Below are 22,267 nucleotides of genomic sequence, written 5' to 3' on the forward strand. Positions count from 1 at the left end.
CACTTGTGCTATATGAAACAGGTCCAACTTAATATAAAATTGATCCTCAAATTCGTTTTTTTTCTTCTAGATCTACACAATCAGATAAAAGCTCATAGATTTAACTTGTATACTTTTGTGAGTGGTGTATTTCTTTGATTGGTTGACATGTAAGCTATATATAGAAAAGAGGGGAGTTTTGAAATCCATTATAAACATTGTGGATCGTATAAGAACCAGTGTAGCGGAGTTTCCTTTTCTTTGGCCACTAAGAAACATAGTTATGTAGTTCCACAGATGTGTGTAAACCATGTCCTGTTGGCCTTCTCTTTGAGGAACTGTTTCATCTTGACTTGAAATGACTAATACAAACCTACATACTTCGATCACCACTAATCTCTTTGTGTATGTTTTCAGTGACCTGTTACTATATCATTTTGGATGATCGAGATATTCACACAGCTAAAGTGATAACATGAGATTGAATCTGTCTTGGAGATACCCAGGCCTGTTGATGATGAAATTATAGCTCAAATCCACCCACATCAGAAAAACAGTTTTCTGCCCCTCCCAAAAGATAGAATTTGTAGATAATTGGCCCTCTTTCTGGGACCAAGCCTGGCCTGTTGAGGAGTGTCGGACTCCATCCAAGCTGGAGGGGTGCTCTCATCTTATCTACGAACATAGACAGGGCTCTAACTCCACTAGCTCCACAATGAAATAGGGTGCAGGCCAGGCAACAGGCAGTTAGCCAGCCTGCCAGCTTAGTGGAGTCTGCCATTAGCACAGTCAGTGTAGTCAGCTCAGCTATCCCCATTGAGACCGTGTCTGTGCCTCGACTTAAGTTGGGCAAAACTAAACATGGCGGTGTTCGCCTTAGCAATCTCACTGGAATAAAGACCTCCTCCATTTCTGCCATTATTGAAAGAGATTGTGATGCCTCACATCTCAAAATAGGGATAATTAATGTTAGATACCTCACTTCCAAGGCAGTTACGGTCAATGAACTAATCACTGATCATAATCTTGATGTCATTGGCCTGACTGAAACATGGCTTAAGCCTGACAAATTTTCTGTGTTAAATAAATGAGGCCTCACCTCCTGGTTACACTAGTGACCATATCCCCTGCGCATCCCGCAAAGGCGGAGGTGTTGCTAACATTTATGATAGCAAATTTCAATTTCAATTCAAAAAATATATAATAATATGTTTGTCTTTTGAGCTTCCAGTCATGAAATCTATGCAGCCTACTCAATCACTTTTTATAGCTACTGTTTACAGGCCTCCTGGGCCATATTCAGCGTTCCTCACAGAGTTCCCTGAATTCCTATCGGACCTTGTAGACATGGAAGATAATATTCACATTTTTGGTGACTTTAATATTTACATGGAAAAGTCCACAGACACACTCCAAAAGGCTTCCGGAGCCATCATCGACTCAGTGGGTTTTATCCAACATGTCTCCGGACCTACTCACTGCCACGTCAAACCCTGGACCTAGTTTTGTCCTGTGGACTAAATGTTGTGGATCTAAATGTTTTTCCTCATAATCCTGGACTAATCGGACCACCATTGTATTGCGTTTGAGATCTCAACAAATAATCTTCTCAGACCCAAGCCAAGGGTCATCAAAAGTCGTGCTATAAATTCTCAGACATCCCAAAGATTCCTAGATGCCCTTACAGACTCCCTCCGCCTACCCAAGGACGTCAAAGTACAAAAATCAGTTAACCACCTAACTGAGGAACTCAATTTAACCTTGCGCAATACCCTAGATGCAGTCGCACCCCTATAAACAAAACATTTGTCATAAGAAAGTAGCTCCCTGGTATACAGAAAATACCCGAACTCTGAAGCAAGCTTCCAGAAAATTGGAACGGAAATGGCGCAACACCAAACTGGAAGTATCCCTATTAGGTTGGAAAGACAGTACCGTGCAGTATCGAAGAGCCCTCACTGCTGCTCGATCATCCTATTTTTCCAACTTAATTGAGGAAAATAAGAACAATCCAAAATGTATTTTTGATACTGTCGCAAAGCTAACTAAAAAGCAGCATTCCCCAAGAGAGGATGGCTTTCACTTCAGCAGTGATAAATTCATGAACTTCTTTGAGGAAATCATCATGATCATTAGAAAGCAAATTACAGACTCCTCTTAAATCTGCGTATTCCTCCAAAGCTCAGTTGTCCTGAGTCTGCACAACTCTGCCAGGACCTAGGATCAAGGGAGACACTCAAGTGTTTTAGTACTATATCTCTTGACACAATGATGAAAATAATCATGGCCTCTAAACCGTCAAGCTGCATACTGGACCCTATTCCAACTAAACTACTGAGTTATTTCCTGTGCTTGGCCCTCCTATGTTGAACATAATAAACAGGTCTCTATCCACCGGATGTGTACCAAACTCACTAAAAGTGGCAGTAATAAAGCCTCTCTTGAAAAAGCCAAACCTTGACCCAGAAAATATAAAGAACTATCGGCCTATATCGAATCTCCCATTCCTCTAAAAAAAAAATGAAAAAGCTTTCCATCTACATAACATTGCAAAAATCCGAAAATTTCTGTCCAAAAATGCAGAAAAATGAATTCATGCTTTTGTCACTTCTAGGTTAGACTACTGCAATGCTCTAGTTTCCGGCTACCTGGATAAAGCACTAAATAAACTTCAGTTAGTGCTAAACACGGCTGCTAGAATCTTCACTAGAACCCCCAAAATTTGATCATATTACTCCAGTGCTAGCCTCTCTACACTGGCTTCCTGTTAAGGCAAGGGCTGATTTCAAAGTTTTACTGCTAACCTACAAAGCATTACATGGGCTTGCTCTTACCCATTTTTCCGATTTGGTCCTGCCGTACATACCTACACGTATGCTACGGTCACAAGATGCAGGCCTCCTTACTGTCCCTAGAATGTCTAAACAAACAGCTGGAGGCAGGGCTTTCTCCTATAGAGCTCCATTTTTATGGAATGGTCTGCCTACCCATGAGAGATGAAGACTTGGTCTCAACCTTTAAGTCTTTATTGAAGGCTCATCTCTTCAGTAGGTCCTATGATTGAGTGTAGTCTGGCCCAGGAGTGGGAAGGTGAAAAGGAAAGGCTCTGGAGCAACGAACCGCCCTTGCTGTCTCTGCCTGGCCAGTTCCCATTTCTCCACTGGGATTCTCTGCCTCTAACCCTATTACAGGGGCTGAGTCACTGGCTTACTGGTGCTCTTCCATGCCGTCCCTGGGAGGGGTGCGTCACTTGAGTGGGTTGAGTCATTGACATCATTTTCCTGTGTGGGTTGGCGCCCCCCCCTTGGGTTGTGCCGTGGCGGAGATCTTTGTGGGCTGTACTCGGCGTTGTCTCAGGATGGCAAGTTGGTAGTTGAAGATATCCCTCTAGTGGTGTGGGGGCTGTGCTTTGGCAAAGTGGGTGGGGTTATATTCTGCCTGTTTGGCCCTGTCCGGGGGTATCGTCGGATGGGGCCACAGTGTCTCCCGACCACTCCTGTCTCAGCCTCCAGTATTTATGCTGCAGTAGTTTGTGTCGGGGATCTAGTGCCAGTCTGTTATATCTGGAGAATTTCGCCTGTCTTATCCGGTGTCCTGTGTGAATTTATGTATGCTCTCTCTAACTCTCTCTCTTTTTCTCGCTCTCGGAGGACCTGAGCCCTAGGACCATGCTTCAGGACTACCTGGCATGATGACTACTTGCTGTCCCCAGTGCTGCTGCTCCAGTTTCAACTGTTCTGCCTGCGGATATGGAATTCTGAGCTGTTCACCGGACGTGCAACCTGTCCCAGACCTGCTGTTTTCAACTCTCTAGAGACAGCAGGAGATGTAGAGATACTCTGATGGATCGGCTACTGAAAAGCCAACTGACATTTACTCCTGAGGTGCTGACCTGTTGCACCCTCGACATCCATTTTGACCCTGCTGGTTACCTATGAACATTTGAACATCTCCACCCGGCACAGCCAGAAGAGGACTGGCCACCCCTCATAGCCTGGTTCCTCTCTAGGTTTCTTCCCAGGTTCTGGCTTTTCTAGGGAGTTTTTCCTAGCCAACATGCTTCTATACCTGCATTGCTTGCTGTTTGGGGTTTTAGGCTGGGTTTCTGTACAGCACTTTGAGATTTCAGCTGATGTAAGAAGGGCTTAAATAAATACATTTGATTTGAAATTTGATATGTCTGGATCTGACAGTGTGCCAGCAGCAGCTCATGTCCTCCACGTGTTAGTTTATCAACAATGGGACTCTGATAGTGTTGGGTTGAATCACCCTTTTCGTGTCTGAGATAGAGACATTTTTTCCCTTGCAATGGTGGGAAAAGCAACACATCAAAAGCAGGACATCAACTATGTCCATCACCTTATTTGTGTGGGTTTATTCCTCTTAGAAAAACCTACCAATGTCACAGCAATACAAACTGTCACGATCGTCATCAAGGAAATGACCGGACCAAGGTGCAGCGTGGTAAGCGTATTTTTTTTTATTTTAAATGTTGCCAACAAAACAATAAACAGAACGAACGAGAAGCTCCGTAAGGCTATACATGCCACTAACAAAGACAACAACCCACAAATAAGAAAAGGAAAAAAGGCTGCCTAAGTATGATTCCCAATCAGAGACAACGATAGACAGCTGTCCCTGATTGAGAATCATCCCTGACCAAAAGCAACAAACCAGAAAGCATAGACTTTCCCACCTGAGTCACATCCTGACCAAACAGACAGAGAACACAAACATCTAAACTGGCTACTGTTTCACACATCATTTTGGTATCCAACGGACTGATCGTGTGGGATTGCTAGGTTAGAATCTACTGTAGTTAAAATGAATAAATAACAGGCACAAGCAAATTTGTTCTCATTGGATTTTATTATGTAATATAAAACCAATCAGGGTATGCTTGAGTTTATTTATTTTAAAAAAAATATGCTATGCTCCACTGCGTCCTTTTTTTCCGGCAAAATAGCTTATGGGAGAAAGAAAAAAGTTTGACATCCCTTACCACAAACATACTTTAATGTTGAAAAGGTGGACTTACAGTATATCAACCACTGTAATTACATTTACTGAAATAGATTCATTTGGATTGTTGTGTCAAAAAAGGTGAGCTGGATTAAGTCATGTAGTACCTTAAAGGGCTTAAAAGGTCCAGTGGAAGAGTCAACCCATGTAGAAGGGAGTCCCAGGGTGATCCCCAGCAGAGTCCCATCCACCATCATCTGAACACAATTCAAGAGAGCCTTAATCAATTGTTACACCAAATGTAAACCATGTGCTACCAATTAGGATTTAGAATAGTCAATGGTGGACATTATTTTGTTCACCAGCCCAACAAGGCTTGTTACGAGAGTAGAGAGGATATTTACTGTTCAAAAGGGCACTTACCTTCTGGCACGCGCATCGGTGAGAGAGGTCTGAGCATGTGAACCAGGGAAGCGTCTGATATTCCAGACCCAGCTTTGGTAGTTGTACATGGATAACCTGGGTATTTGCCCATTGGAGCACCTGTTACTAATGGAAATCAGTGTTATATAAGGTAAATGACTAGCTGAAATCTCTCGCTCTCTCTCTGTGAAATGTGAGCTAGCTAAAGCACAATCACCTGCTCTCATTGAATATGGGTTAACTCCATTTTGGGCCGTTTGGCAATCCTGTGGTGGAGGTGAATTGAGGAAATTCTGTGCCCACTGACATCCCTGTGGTGGAGGGAAAAAATTCAATTGGCAGGGAGGAAGTAGAGTAGTTCTGGCCTTTGGAACTGAAGTGACTTTTTGTCTTTTTTTATGTCGCTGTGTCAGACCATTCAGCAGTTCATTTTTCTCCGGTGGTGGGACAAACTGGGAAAGGACATAAACACGAGAATTGCTGATTGCAGTTAAAATAGGACTTTGATTTACATATAAAAAAAGGGACAGTTTGGAGTGAGTAGCCTACCTCAAATCCATGAAGAGACTCAACTGCTACTGGACAAATGGGCAGCTCCAACATGGCGTGCTTCACTGGTGGAGAAATGGGCAGTTCAACCACGATGGGCTCCAGTGGAGGTGGAGGGAAGAAATGTGATAGGGCGGGAGGAGGCTGAGTTGTTCTGGCCTGTGGAACTGAAGTTTCCATGTCTGTCTGTCTTTTTCTGTGTCGCTGTGTCAGACCCTTCAGTGGATTATTTTTCCGCGGTGGTGGGAAAAACTGGGATAGGACATAAACAAATCAAATTGTATTCGTTACATACGCTGAATACAACAAGTGTAGACCTTACCGTGAAATGCTTACTCACAAGCCCTTAACCAACAATGAAGTTAAGAAATTAATAGTTAAGAAAAGATTGACTAAATAAGTCAAATAAAAAAGCCTACATAAATGTGTGAATTTCTTATTGGAGTTTAACTAGGACCATGATTTACATATTAAAAGAGATAGTTTGGAGTGAGTAGCCTACCTCAAATCTCTGAAGCGACTCAGCTTCCACTGGAGCGATAGGCAGCTCAAACATGACGTGCTTCACCGGTGGAGAGATGGAACGCTCAAACGTGATGTGCTTCACTGGTGGAGAGATGGGACGCTCGACCACGATGGGGTTCACTGAAGGAAAGATGGGCTATATATAGTGGTTTAGAAACAGAAGGTTAGTCCAGAAACAACACAAATAAATTAAACACAAATAAAAACCAATAAAAACAAACAGATATATGCCACCATGTGGCTGGATTGTTTACTTCAGAAGGAAACAACACTTTTTAAGATCTTCTGTTGAGATTTATTAAATGGCCTAAAACATACCTGTTTGCTTACTTATGAAAATGCAAACCATAATAATCATCCCCTCCCTCATCATCCATCTTAACTCCTGCGGTCTCATCCAATGAAGAAACGTACCTGTGCCCTACTCTGTGTGCACAACAGGGTAACACAACACCACATGACGAACTTAGATTGGTACTCCTGACACTTCTGCCATGCAATCTCAATCATCTCCTTAAGAGTCCCAACACTACAGGAGAGGAAACACACCAGGTTGTTTAGAATGGGTGGAAGGAGGCTTCACACCGTGGATATGAAACTGTCTTTCAATTTCAGATCTGAACTCAATCTAGGTACTCTGGGTAATCGAGGTCATCTGAAACTCCATTACATTGGTCCAAAATCTCAACGTAAAGGCAGTGTAATCATAGCACTCCAAATCCCAACATGAATGTACTGGAAGACAGTGTAGCTGTGCAGATGTCATTGCTGTGTTAATGAACAAAGTACTTACTTTGCAAGAAGCCCAGAGGATGCTGTGAGGACTCCAGGCTGTTCCTGTGGGCTCTGCTGAGGGAGATCAGAGGAAGTAGGGAGGGGGAGGGGGAGATAGGCAGGAGCATCGACAATCTGAGAAGAACCAGCCTCTATTCCCCAGTTGGCCCATTGATCAGGTTGATGCTGGTGGTTCACAGGTGGAGAGATGGGAAGCTCCACCACAATGAACTTCACTGGTGGAACGATGGGAAGCTCAAACGTGATGTGCTTCACTGGTGGACAGATGGGCCGATAAACAACGATGGGCTTCACTGGTGGAAAGACAGGAAGCTCAACCACGATGGGCTCCACTGGTAGAGAGATGGGCAGATCAACCATGATGGGCTTCACTGCTGGAGAGATGGGCAGCTCAACCATGATGGGCTTCACTGGTGGAGAGATGGGCAGCTTAACCATGATGGGCTTCACTGGTGGAGAGTCGGGCAGCTCAGCTACAATAGGCTCCACTGGAAGTGGAGGGAAGAAATCCTGGGCCCTTTGGCATCTCTTTGGTGGAGGTGGAGGGAAATAATCCGATAGGGCGGGAGGAGGCTGAGTAGTTATGGCCTGTGGAACTGAAATTTCCATGTCTTTCTGTCTTTTTTTATGTCGCTGTGTCAGGCCCGTCAGTGGCTTATTTGTCCACGGTGGTGGAGCAAAGTGGGAAAGGACCTCAACAAATCCAATCAAATTGCATTTGTTACATGCACTGAATACAACAAGTGTAGACCTTACCGTGAAATGCTTACTCAAAATGAAGTTAAGAAAAGATTTACTAAAATAGGACCATGATTTACAAATTGAAAGGGACAGTTTGTAGTGAGTAGCCTACCTCAAATCTCTGAAGCGACTCAGCCTCCACTGGAGCGATAAGCTGCTCAACCACAATGCTTTTCAGTGGTGGAGAGATGGGCAGCTCAACCACGATGGGTTTCACTGGTGATGAGATCGGCAGCTCCAACACGGTGAGCTTCACTGGTGGAATGATGCGCAGCTCAACAAGGTTGGGCTTCACTGGTGGAGAGATGGGATGCTCGACCACGTTGGGCTTCGCTGGTGGAGAGATGGGATGCTCGACCACGTTGGGCTTCACTGGTGGAGAGATGGGTAGCTCAGCTACAATGGGCTCCACTGGAGGTGGAGGGAAGAAATCCTCAGCCCTTTGGCATCTCTTTGGTGGAGGGAAATAATCCGATTGGGCGGGAGGAGGCTGAGTAGTTCTGTCCTGTGGAACTGAAGTTTCCATGTCTTCTTCTCTTTTTCTATGTCGCTGTGTCAGACCCTTCAGTTGCTTATTTTTCCACGGTGGTGGAGCAAAGTGGGAAAGGACATCAAGAAATCAATTTTGCATTTGTCACATGCACCGAACACAACAAGTGTAGACCTTACCGTAAAATGCTTACTCACAATGAAGTTAAGAAAATATTTACTAAATGAGCTAAAGTAAAAACAAAAAGACCATATTCAGAGGGGTTGGGTTAAATGAGGAAGTCACATTTCAGTTGAATGCATTCACATGTACAACTGACTAGGTATACAACTTTCCCTTTCCATATAAATGTGAGAATTGCTGATTGCAGTTAAAATAGGACCATGATTTACAAATTGAAAGGGATAGTTTGGAGTGAGTAGCCTACCTCAAATCTCTGAAGCGACTCAGCTTCCACTGGAGCGATAAGCAGCTCAACCACAATGGGCTTCACTGGTGGAGAGATGGGCAGCTCAACCACGATGGGCTCCACTGGTGGAGAGATGGGCAGCTCAACCACGATGGGCTCCACTGGTGGAGAGATGGGACATTCGACCACGATGGGCTTCATTGGTGGAGAGATGGGCAGCTCAACCACAATGGGCTCCACTGGTGGAGAGACGGGCAGCTCAATCACAATGGGCTCCACTGGTGGAGAGATGGGCAGCTCAACCACAATGGGCTCCACTGGTGGAGAGATGGGCAGCTCAACCACAATGGGCTCCACTGGTGGAGAGATGGGCAGCTCAACCACAATGGGCTCCACTGGTGGAGAGATGGGCAGTTCAACCACAATGGGCTCCACTGGTGGAAAGATCGGCGGCTCAACCACGAAGGGCTTCACTGGTGGAGAGATTTGCCATTCAACCACGACGGGCTTCACTGGTGGAGAAATGGGCAGCTCAACCACGACGGGCTTCACTGGTGGAGAAATGGGAAGCTCGACCATGATGGGCTTCACTGGTGGAGAAATGGGCAGCTCGACCACAATGGGCTTCACTGGTGGAGAAATGGGCAGCTCAACAATTATGGGCTTCACTGGTGGAGAGATGGGCAGCTGAACCACAATGGGCTTCACTGGTGGAGAGATGGGTAGCTCAACGACAATGGGCTTCACTGGTGGAGAGATGGGCAGCTCAACCACAATGGGCTTCACTGGTGGAGAAATGGGCAGCTCAACCATGATGGGCTTCACTGGTGGAGAGATGGGCAGCTCCACCATGATGGGCTTCACTGGTGGAGAGTCGGGCAGCTTAACCACAATGGGCTCCACTGGAGGTGGAGGGAAGAAATCCTCAGCCCTTTGGCATCTCTTTGGTGGAGGGAAATAATCCGATTGGGCGGGAGGAGGCTGAGTAGTTCTGTCCTGTGGAACTGAAGTTTCCATGTCTTCTTCTCTTTTTCTATGTCGCTGTGTCAGACCCTTCAGTTGCTTATTTTTCCACGGTGGTGGAGCAAAGTGGGAAAGGACATCAAGAAATCAATTTTGCATTTGTCACATGCACCGAACACAACAAGTGTAGACCTTACCGTAAAATGCTTACTCACAATGAAGTTAAGAAAATATTTACTAAATGAGCTAAAGTAAAAACAAAAAGACCATATTCAGAGGGGTTGGGTTAAATGAGGAAGTCACATTTCAGTTGAATGCATTCACATGTACAACTGACTAGGTATACAACTTTCCCTTTCCATATAAATGTGAGAATTGCTGATTGCAGTTAAAATAGGACCATGATTTACAAATTGAAAGGGATAGTTTGGAGTGAGTAGCCTACCTCAAATCTCTGAAGCGACTCAGCTTCCACTGGAGCGATAAGCAGCTCAACCACAATGGGCTTCACTGGTGGAGAGATGGGCAGCTCAACCACGATGGGCTCCACTGGTGGAGAGATGGGACACTCGACCACGATGGGCTTCATTGGTGGAGAGATGGGCAGCTCAACCACCAAGGGCTTCATTGATGGAGAGATGGGCAGCTCAACCACAATGGGCTTCACTGGTGGAGAGATGGGCAGCTCAACCACGATGGGCTCCACTGGTGGAGAGATCGGCAGCTCCAATACGGTGAGCTTCACTGGTGGAGAGATGGGCAGCTCAACCACAATGGGCTTCATTGGTGGAGAGATGGGCAGCTCAACCATGATGGGTTTCACTGGTGGAGAGATGGGACGCTCGACCACGATGGGCTTCACAGAAGGAACGATGGGCTATATATAGTGGTTTAGAAACATAAAGTTAGTCCAGACACAACACAAATAAATTACCATGTAATTGACACATGGCCTAAAACACACCTGTTTGCTTACTTATGAAAATGCAATCCATAACAATCATCCCCTCCCTCATCCATCCTAACTCATGCTGTCTCATCCAATGAAGAAACGTACCTGTGCCCTACTCTGTGTGCACAACAGGGTAACACAATACCACATGACGAACTTAGATTGGTACTCCTGACATTTCTGCCATGCAATCTCAATCATCTCCTTAAGAGTCCCACCACTACAGGAGAGGAAACACACCAGGTTGTTTAGAATGGGTGGAAGGAGGCTTCACACCGTGGATATGAAACTGTCTTTCAATTTCAGATCTGAACTCAATCTAGGTACTCTGGGTAATCGGAAACTCCATTTCATTGATCCAATATCTCAATCAACTTAACTGTAAAGGCAGTGTAATCATAGCACTCCAAATCCCAACATTAATGTACTGGAAGACAGTGTAGCTGTGCAGATGTCGTTGCTGTGTTAACGAACAAAGTACTTACTTTGCAAGAAGCCCAGAGGATGCTGTGAGGACTCCAGGCTGTTCCTGTGGGCTCTGCTGAGGGAGATCAGAGGAAGTAGGGAGGGGGAGATGGGCAGGAGCATCGACAATCTGAGAAGAACCAGCTTCCATTTCCCAGTTGGCCCCTTGACCACGTTGATGCTGGTGGTTGTAATAGTCCTTCCCGTTCTCATACTTGTACGCATACTCATACTTGTACTCGTTGTTGTTTAGGGTCCACCTCTCTGTAAAAAAGAATTAGAGCAGAAGCTTTATCCTCTCATATCCATAAAGGAATGTTAATAAAATGATACAACCAAGACCCAACTGAGGTGTGAAATACTTACCCCATTGGCCATGTTTTTCATTCCAGTGGAAATATCCATAATCGTCGCCCTTGTAAAACCCGTCCACATCAGCCTTAACAATATAATCAACACGGAGACAGTCAAACGAGAACAACTTTAAAGAGAGTAAAACCTGTTACTGAAGCAAAATAGCTGGAAGGTACAGTTTAAATTGAATCCCTTTTAATGTTATCAGAATGTATTGGGGGAAATCAAATCAAATTGTATTTGTCACATACACATGGTTAGCAGATGTTAATGCGAGTGTAGCGAAATGCTTGTGCTTCTAGTTCTGACAATGCAGTAATAACCAACAAGTAATCTAACCTAACAATTCCAAAACTACTACCTTATACACACAAGTGTAAAGGGATAAAGAATATGTACATAAAGATATATGAATGAGTGATGGTACAGAACGGCATAGGCAAGATGCAGTAGATGGTATCGAGTACAGTATATACATATGAGATGAGTAATGTAGGGTATATAAACAAAGTGGCATAGTTTAAAGTGGCTAGTGATACATGTATTACATAAAGATGCAGTAGATGATATAGAGTACAGTATATACATATGACAAGTAATGTAGGGTATGTAAACAAAGTGGCATAGTTAAAGTGGCTAGTGACACATGTGGCTAGTGATACATGTATTACATAAAGAGTCCTTAATTTAAACAATAACAAACTGGAGATGCCGCCTCTGTTTTGGGAAGAAAAAAAACAGAGGAATGGGCCTGGAGAAATGTAACCACTCAAATTCAGACGGAGCTGGCCATCCATGATATCCAAATGAGTTTTAACCATGTTTTAAGGTTATACAGTGTTGTTTTCATTACATTTACATTGTTTACACACATTGGATTAAAACAAGTTTATATGTTGTGTTCTGATGGGGTACGTATGACAATTGAATTAAGATCATGAGGCATGTACAAGTTATATTCTATAAGAATCAAACGGGTATATATCATTCATTAATAAATAACTAAGGGTTATAACTTTAAGGAACCAACCAGCTAATGTTGGGAATATCTTGAAAAACTCCTGATGTCAATGTTCGGTTACAACCAAACAGGGATCAAACTGGAACATTTCCAGGCCTATGTCCCTGGAATGTTCTGACCGCAACATCATTCTACTGATATTCCATGGACCTACAGGAAACGTTTTGAATGTTGCCAGAACTTTAGAGCCCTGAATGCTGATTGGCTGACAGCCGTGGTATATCAGACCAAATACTGCATATATAACAAAACATGTATTTTTACTGCTCTAATTACATTGGTAACCAGTTTATAATATCAATAAGGCACCTCAGGGGTTTGTGGTATATGGCCAATATACCACAGCTAAGGGCTGTATCCAGGCACTCCATGTTGCATCATGTTAAGAGCAGCCTTTAGCCGTGGTATATTGGCAATATACCACACCCCCCTCAGGGCTTATTGCTTAAGTAACCCACTGGGCACAGACATCATTTCAACATCTAGTTTTGATTTAATTTTGGTTAAGTTGTCAACTAAGGTGAACTCAACAGCAAAAATCACTGGGTACTTGCTAACTCTGGTCTATGGTGATAGTGTGGAGGAACGCACACTTCCGCCCTGGTCCAGAGCTAATAGGCTACTTGCTACCGCCCTGCTCCAGAGTGAAGTGTTTGATTACTCACATTATATGGATCCATAGTTGCAGGATCCATGTTTAGTCAATCTTCAACACAGACGCACTGCACCATCCAACTTCTCCGGTACAATTTCCGGTAAGGTCTCCAACATTCGGAACAACAGACCTTAATGTTTTCAGAGAGTGATGCAAGTAGTCGTCTCCAGAAACAAGTCGATTTAAACTAGCATTGATTGCTCTGGGTTATTTATAGGCTAGATAACGTCACAATACTCAGCGTCAGATTGGAACTCACAGATATTCTGCAACTCATTATGTAAATGTGGTAACACAACTTTGAGTCATAATGCAAGTAATCACACTGCACGCGACCACTATTGACATGGGACGGGTTGGTAATTGGAGTCAAATATTTGGCCACTTCCTTGTGTTTGTTTAAAGCTGAAAATCGAGTAGCCTAGCCTAGGCCTAGCCAACAAGACAAAAAAGGGTTCAAGGGAACACTCACAGCAACACATTAAATTACTATTCTGTTCTATTTAAGTATATGGGAACACCCATGAGGAACATACATAGGAAATATTTAGTCGGTTTGCATTACCAGTGTCTATTGGTAGCCGATAATGACAGACTCAATAACAAGGAATGACCTGGAATAAATTTTAGTTTAGCTGTTCGCTGATTGCTTAGCTGCTGAGACAGGGTGTGAGATGTTAAACCCCAGCTCTGAAACAGAAGGATTAACAGATTTGGTTCAGACATGAAACCGTCACTTTCTTAGAGATTGAAGACAGAATACAAGAATGTGTGAATGTAAATGTAGGTTGACATGGATGGTGTGGGGTATGCCATTTGTTACAAAGAGGAGGTGACGAACTAATATTTCACAAAACAAATATTAGATAGGCCTACAGTAAAATTACTCAATTGTTAAGTTCCTTTTCAAGCGCATTGATACCATAGGCTAAATGTTGTGATTCGTGTTGATTTTCAGCGTTCTAATGATTGGGAGTTGTGCTGAAAGGACAGCTCCTGCCCCATACATAGAGCTTTTCGTTTCGCAAAAAATAAATAATGGCTATTCTGTTCTATTTAATTATATGGGGACATGTTCTGTACAACCACATGGTTTGCATGTAACAAAATATAAATGGCGGGATCAAAGTGTTTAATGCTTTCTAATTCCATATCTTCCTTGCTGTAATATTAGGATTTGTAATTCATACATAAAGATTGCCCGATTATTGTTTCGATCTTAATCCAAATTGCAAAAGGCTTTACTCCGCATGTGTTACGTCAGCGACCCCCGTAGGACTGGAATAGAATAGGAGCGCTCCAAATCCGTGCTGAGCACCAGCGAGCGCCCACCCATGCCAATATTCGTACCCTTCGTCTGTCTGCTCTGGCACGAATGCCTAAGGCTTATGGACAAAACAAAATAGAATAGTTGCCTTGAGGAAGAAAATATATTTGGTGTCCGTTTTTTTCACTTCTAATTACCCACGCAAACCTTCCACTATTACTCCTCCAAGCTCAGCTGACTTTCTATCGCTTGCTTCTCGGATAGTCCAGAGGAAGCGACTTGTGGCCGCTGTGGTTGGCATCGTCATGGTGTTGGCCCTTATCATAGCAATACCGCTGCTTGTGCAAAGTACCAAGACTTCGGCTCACTATGAGATGATGGGCACCTGTCGAATGATCTGTGATCCATACAGTTCGAAACCCGCCAGCGCCACGGCCATTGAGCTTATGCAGGACCTGAATGCCATCCCGCCGCCAATGGCGCATGGCTCCAAGGGTGAATTAGGGCGACCTGGGAAAGCGGGACCAAGGGGTCCGCCGGGAGAACCAGGACCCCCTGGCCCAAGAGGACCACCGGGAAACAGGGGTGATTCCGGGAAAGCTGGTTACCCCGCAGTAACGTCAGGGACTGCAAAGACCGAAACGGACACGGACGAGGTTAACATGGCACTCGGTGAAACAAAGGTTGCGTTCTATGTCGGGTTGAAGAACCCACACGAAGGATATGAGGTGCTTAAATTCGACGATGTTGTCACAAATTTGGGAAATCAATACGACCCAACCAATGGCAAGTTCACTTGCCAAGTGTCCGGAATGTATTTTTTCACATACCATGTGTTAATGCGAGGAGGCGACGGGACAAGCATGTGGGCAGACTTGTGCAAAAACGGACAGGTAAACATTATTTCATTCAATTAGCATATACGAAAATATTGTATTCTCATTCACGAATTTATTTGAAAACAATTAATGTCTATAAAATATTATAAATGCATGCAAAAACCCAAAGGGTATGGAGAAAAACGAATACTTTACGCACTAATTTTACGCACTCACTTTATATAATTTAGCTAGTGAACTTTTCGGCTTTATATTAAGAAATTTACGTCCCTTCGCATTTGCTTAGCAATGGTAAACTCAGTTAAATCGGGTAAGCTATACATTAGATTACCACAGTAAAGAAAGGCTCGAACATTTATCTGATTAAGCCTTTGTTCCCCCTTCTGTGATGTCCAAAGTGACATAATATCATCTATTCTACAAAGTGGTAGTGGAGGAATTTGTCTGACAATAAGAGACGAAATCAAATAACCAGAAAATGTCAAGCTAATGAGGATTATGGTTATTTTGTGTGTCCCTTCCACTACACAGGTTCGGGCAAGTGCTATTGCACAGGACGCAGACCAGAACTACGATTATGCAGGTAACAGCGTGGTTCTACACCTGGATTCCGGAGATGAGATTTATGTCAAACTGGACGGTGGCAAAGCACACGGAGGCAACAACAACAAGTACAGCACCTTCTCTGGATTCATTTTGTATCCAGATTAAATAGCCTGACAAGTTTGAGGCTACCCATGACTCTACCTCCAAATGAGGTCCAAACAGAACTTCATCTTTAATTTCGCTCTCTCATTTCCTTTGAAGAGCAAGGTGCTTGTAATGGTCTTCTAACCACCAATAATATATAGGATAAATAGGCTATATAGCAGTTGAGGTTGTTTGATTGAATGTGGTAAACATGACTTTATGCAGTAGTGTGTTTTACTCAATAGGAACCCCTTATGTGGAGAAATAGCCTATATGTAGCTAAGGTCAAATGCACAGAGATAGAATCATGTAACCCATGTGTTCGGTACATTCAGAGTCCAGAATTGTGTTTTATATTACATCTCTAGGCCAATAATGCATTATATTTTGTCCTCATGTACCAATAAATATTATTTTACAGTATGTCTCATTGAATGTTTTTTCAAATATTTACATGACAGAGCGAGTTACAGTAAGTAGGGACTGCATACATTTTCGTACTGGTTCCCCGCGGAAAACCAACCCACAACTCTGGCGTTACATGCACCATGCTCTACCAACTGAACAACATGGGGACCACAGCATGGCTGAGTCTTATGGAGCAACGCTGCAGGTTAAAGTGACAACCTGCCATCCAATACTAGCACTAGTGAAGGTGCTCCTCACGTATACATTCTATCAGAGTCAAGACTGAAATGTGTGATTTTCCTTCACACATTTCATGTTTTCTTTACGGCTTCACTTCAAAAGAAGTGCACAGCCTTAGGGTTAGTTTATGTTGAGGATCCTTATTTTGCTCAATCTCCACAAGGTTAGTGGCTATTTGACAAAGAAGGCAGTGGTGTAAAGTATTTAAGTAAAAATACTTTAAAGTACTACTTAAGTAGTTTTTGGGAGTATCTGTACTTTACTATTTATATTTTGGGCAACTTTGACTTTTACTTCACTACATTCCTGAAGAAAATAAAGTACTTTTTTACTTTCTCCATTTTCCATGACATCCAAAAGTACTCGTTGCATTTTGAATGCTTAACAGGCGAGGAAAAGTGTCCAATTCGCACACATCAAGAGAACACCCCTGGTCATCCCTATTGCCTCTGATCTGGCGGACTTACTAAACACAAATGCATCTTTTGTAAACAATGTTTGTGTTGGGGTGTGCCCCTGGCTATCCGTACATTAGTAAAAACAAGAAAATGATGCCGTCTGTTTTGCTTAATATAAGTCATTTGAAATGATTGATACTTTTACTTTTGATACTTAAGTATATTTAGAACCAAATACTTTTAGACTTTTACTGAAGTGGTATTTTACTGGGTGACTTCCACTTTTACTTGAGTAACTTTAAGGTGTCTATACTTTTACTCAAGTATGACAATCGGCTACTTTTTCCACCACTGAAAGACGGTGATAATAATCTGTCCTTTCTACTACCTGAGGCCGCCGGTTTGTTTAGATTTCGTTTGTAGTTTAGGGTTGGGTTTAGGAATGTGGTTTAAGGTTGGGGTAAAGTTCAGGGTTATGGGCTCTCATAAATTGACTCACAGAGGCCAACATGAAAAAATACTACAGTTTACTACAGAATACTACAGTACGTACTATAGAATTATATAGTAAACTGCAGTATACTGTAGAAAAGAATATTACACACTGTAGTATCCATCGATCATGTGTAATACTTACTATAGAATGTTGTACTATACTGTAGAATACTATAGCAAATACTACAGCATTTTCCTAAAAAAAAAACACTGTAGTAAATTCTACAGTAAAGACTACAGTAATGTCCGCAAAAACACAACTTTTTAAAACTATAGTAAACACTACAGTATTTAATTAGCATTTACCCTGCACATTCCCCCATTTTGCAATTTGTGCCACCCATAAGTAAGAAACCTACATGCCAAGTACAGACCACATATTGTGTTCCCTACAGGTTATAGAAAAAAGCAGAAGCTCTGAACTATCTGTTCAGACACAAGTCCTACCTACCTACCTACCAACCTACCTACCTACCTACTTAGTTAACTGTAAATAGTACAGTATACTACCGTATACCACAGTAAATATTCACTGTAGTGTTTTTACAGACTTGAGTGAATACTACAGTAATATCTGCAAAAACACTACAGTGAATACTATAGTACTTATACCATAACAACTGTAGTATATTTTTTATATGGGGGTATAGGGGATTTTATCATACATACATTCAAACATTACAAACCCATGAGTCACATATGCCTGTTTTTCTCTCGTCTGATGTCTTTTCTGTGTTTTAATGTGGCCTTCCTACTGGTCCAAGTGAGGGAGTTACAATACAATATACATGATACAGTCTACACTGAGTCTACAAAACATTAGGAAGACCTGCTCTTTCCATGACATAGACTGACCAGGTGAATTCAGGTGAAAGCTATGATTCCCCTTATTCACTTCAATCAGTGTAGATGAAGGGAAGGAGATGAAAGCCTTGAGACAATTGAGACATGGATGCCATTCAGAGGTTGAATGGGCAAGACAAAAGATTTAAGTGGTTTGAACTGGGTATGGTAGTAGATGCCAGGCACACTGGTTTGAGTGTGTCAAGAACTGCAATGTTGCTGGGTTTATCACACTCAACATTTTCCTGTCTGTATCAAGAATGGTCCACCACACAAAGGACATCCAGCCAACTTGACACAACTGTGGAAGCATTGGATTCAACATGGGCCAGCATCCTAGTGGAATGCTTTCAGTACCTTTCAATACCTTGTAGAGTCCATGCCCAGAATAATTGAGGATGTTGTTCTGAGGGCAAAACGGTGTGCAACTCAATATTAGGACGGTGTTCCTAATGTTTGTACACTCAGTATACATGAGATTGTGACTAGGGTTTTGCTGGTGCTGTGAAAATGTGTACATAGAGTAATGTAATGGTAAACCAACCAAATGGACTTCAACTGAAGCTTTTAGCTTCTCAGATATATGTTGTCATCTGTAGGAACCGAATAAGATGACTGTACTCATTAGACCTCTACTGAAGGGCTTATTACTTTTAGGTGACTGCTGTGGTCCATCTGTATTCCCAGACACAGTTGCATTGCTGTCCCCTTATTACTTTTCAACAACGGTCCCCATATGTCTCAGGGACTGTCAGTGGCTTAAAGAGGATGATAGATGGATGTGTGTTTAAGGTGGAGGAGAGAGAGAGAGAGAGAGAGAGAGAGAGAGAGAGAGAGAGTGAGAGGAGTCGACTAATGAAGGTACATCTGCAACGGACAAGGTGTGTCTTTTCACTTTGACATGATGAGTTCATTGTGACGTATCATCAAATCAACCCGAGTTTATTGGTCGCGTACACAGTTTAGCAGATGGTATAGCGGGTGCAGCGAAATGCTTGTGTTACTAGCTCCTAACAGTGCAGGAGAATGTCAAACAAGCACGCAAATAATCAAAAGACTTCAAACAAGAAGTCAATAAATGTCCGAAAACCCAAATAACTCTGTATCAGTCATCCAAATGCAATCAATCGTGGGAGGTGAATGATGGTGTGTAGACCTGGGTCATGTTCAGTAGGGCACACCATAGCAAAACAAAAAGGAGCATTTCTTATTGGTCAAGTTCAGATGGTACCTCCCTGTCACAAAATGTTTCAAAACATTTTCTTCCAACTGAACATACCCCTGGATAGGAATTGACTGAAAATTCATTAAGAGTCCTTGGAGGAACCATGTCTAGCCAACAGCACACCTAGTTCCTAAGAGGATGACTGTGTTGTGTCTCTAAGTGATGATTTCACCAGCTTTCCACCTGGAGGCAGGCAGATTGAACAGCTGTCGATCAATTAAACAGCAATCATGCAAAACAAATATTAGCCAGTCTGGTTCAGCATGGCTCTGGCTAAGTTGTTGATTTATTTCACTGTGTTCAAGATGACTAAATTCATACCCTACTATTATCCCCAAAATAACCACCCTGATAAAAGCCTTTCTGGCATGGTTTCATCAAATACACTCAATAGTCAATATGGAAAACTTTTGTCCATTTCCTTTTTGCATGTAGACTATAATGTATCCACCTTTCATGTATCCTACTCATTACCAATGGCGTCAAAGTGCTACCAACACATATTACACACAGAACATCCCCTGGAGAGTGTTGTGGTGTGTGGTGATGATACGTCTCATCACCCCGCCTCATCACTTCTTAATTAAGGGAGGAAGTGGAGCTGCCTGCATCGACTCACCCGAAGACATCACCATGCACACAGGCACATTTCAAGACTCAATGGAATCTAATACAGACCCCATCCGGGGGAGCTGTGGGCTATGTAAACGTCCTGGTGTAATGTCACGGATAGAGATGCACTGAGAGCCGGACGGTTTGCAGAAACACTCATAAGTATGGTGGACCCAGGGGGCAGGCAGCTGACAAGGTGACAAAGAAGTGCTAATGACACAAGTGACCACAGGGAGTTCTATTTTCGAAACTCTTCAAAAAAAAGTCCTGTTGTTGATGCATAAGTTGCCACGGGGAGGTGTCCTCATTTTGCATATCAACATGGTTTTCAAAAGGAAAAACACAAACGGCCAGACAGATTTGAGATCAGTGATACTGAGCTGTCTGTTTTCTGTTGTTGAAGCAGAAACAGTTAGAGGCATGAGATTGAGGGAAAAACAACAGTCTGGACAGTAAAATTAGGTTCCGGGGGTGTTTGGTGATAATGTGGAAGATCTCCAGACCAAAAGAGTTTGATGTCAGTAAACATTCAGGTAACAGATAAATGACTTAAGTGTGGTAAGTATTCGAAACCGGGTAAAGAACCAAGGCATTTCTTCAAGGCCACATTAGTCCACTGAGCCTATAGGCATTTGATCAACTTACCATATACTCAAACAAACTGGCCAAGAGAGGTAACGTACAGGGCACGGATGTTAATGCAACGTCTATTCCACGTTGGTTCAACGTAATTGCGTTGAAGGGGCATGGAAACAACGTTGATTCAACCAGTACGTGCCCAGTGGGAATTGACTTGACCCGACCCCTACACCTTGATATTGTGTAGGGGGAAATGCAGCTGAAAAGGCCATCTATGCTATAAACACTCATATGCATTCCCTCTGTAAAACCTTGTGATGTGATGACCTTGTCTCGACTGCAGTCGCTCACTAAAAACAAAACATGAGGGAGAAATGTTCTCCCTCACTCCAATTGAGACATCAACAACAGCAAGGAGGTGTCACTTGCCACAAGATGGAGGGCCAGAACGATCCTTCCTGGATGAGGGTGAAAGATTGGAGGGTGACAGGCAGTCTGGTAAAGCTCCTTGATAGATGAAAGGACGAGTCTGGCTCTTTGCTCTGATGTGATTCAGTCTGACAGGCTTGAGTTGCAGGCAATGTTGTCCTGTCCCGGGAATGATCGCTTCTGCCCCGAGTCCGCTGCTCTGCCTCGTGAGTGAGACAGTCTGACTGTGACTGGTCTTCTCCTGCTCTGAAAATTGAGAAATGCATTTTGAATCATGTAAATACAGTACTAGGTATCACATACATACACACAACACGGCAAAGTACTTAAAGGAACATACCACTCAAAAACCTATTGGTATTTGTTTCGTTAGTCCTCTGTTGATACAATCCCAACATGCTTTGCATGTCAGCAGTCAAGATTCAGAATGTTGAACTTTCAAAACACAGAAAGTGTCACAGAACGATGATCATGTTGATGACGATACTGTGACACTTTCTGTATTTTGAAAGTTCTACATCTTGAAAACTTGATTGCTGACATGAAAATCACTTTAGGACCATTTACCAAAAGATCGTTTTTGAGTGGTATATCCCTTTAACTTCTGTTTGGAAGAAGGAGGCTCTGCTCAAGGCCGTTAGTGTTTCCCATTTGATGCATTTTCTCCAATCTCTTATGGGCTGAGCTACTAAGAGGATAGTTCAGTTTCCCATTTATCAGTCTGACATTATTTTCAGATAAGTGTCAGTGTCAGTTTCACTAAACGCCTCTCAGTTTGAGTCAACGCGTAATCGGATAGCAGGGTGACATCCAGACGGGTCACCTCCAGACGGGTCACATATTATTTCTGATTTAGGGATTGAGGGATTCAAATAAAGTTTGTTTTGTTTAGTCTCTGGGTGGAAATCATTCAGATTCACTGTTACATATCTCTACAATACATTCCACAAATCCAAGAC

At 42.9% G+C, this 22,267-nt stretch overlaps 2 protein-coding genes across 4 annotated transcripts; one reads left to right on the forward strand and one right to left on the reverse strand.

Annotated features, from left to right (window-relative positions):
* Positions 1 to 4,897: 4,897 nt before the first annotated feature.
* LOC110495832 (proline-rich extensin-like protein EPR1) lies at positions 4,898 to 10,632 on the reverse strand. Of its 3 annotated transcripts, none has more exons than XM_036952276.1 (11): positions 10,282 to 10,632; positions 8,892 to 9,935; positions 8,087 to 8,545; positions 7,232 to 7,926; positions 6,853 to 6,967; positions 6,416 to 6,574; positions 5,914 to 6,165; positions 5,582 to 5,816; positions 5,365 to 5,460; positions 5,109 to 5,198; positions 4,898 to 4,945 (listed from the first exon to the last, which is right to left on the reverse strand). In XM_036952276.1, exons 1-10 carry the CDS (start codon positions 10,618 to 10,620, stop codon positions 5,140 to 5,142), a joined length of 3,453 nt encoding a protein of 1,150 aa, XP_036808171.1. In that variant the 5' UTR covers positions 10,621 to 10,632; the 3' UTR covers positions 4,898 to 4,945; positions 5,109 to 5,139. The 3 variants fall into 3 exon arrangements, with proteins under 3 accessions (XP_036808171.1, XP_036808170.1, XP_036808169.1); XM_036952275.1 differs by having other exon boundaries at positions 5,365 to 5,484; XM_036952274.1 differs by having other exon boundaries at positions 5,365 to 5,490.
* A 3,758-nt stretch (positions 10,633 to 14,390) lies between these two features.
* Positions 14,391 to 16,509, forward strand: LOC110495834 (complement C1q-like protein 2). Its single transcript, XM_021571303.2, has 2 exons — positions 14,391 to 15,443; positions 15,921 to 16,509. Exons 1-2 carry the CDS (start codon positions 14,856 to 14,858, stop codon positions 16,098 to 16,100), a joined length of 768 nt encoding a protein of 255 aa, XP_021426978.1. The 5' UTR covers positions 14,391 to 14,855; the 3' UTR covers positions 16,101 to 16,509.
* Positions 16,510 to 22,267: the final 5,758 nt, after the last annotated feature.

This window comes from Oncorhynchus mykiss, chromosome 18, assembly GCF_013265735.2.
Source record: "Oncorhynchus mykiss isolate Arlee chromosome 18, USDA_OmykA_1.1, whole genome shotgun sequence".
Lineage (NCBI taxonomy): Eukaryota > Metazoa > Chordata > Actinopteri > Salmoniformes > Salmonidae > Oncorhynchus > Oncorhynchus mykiss.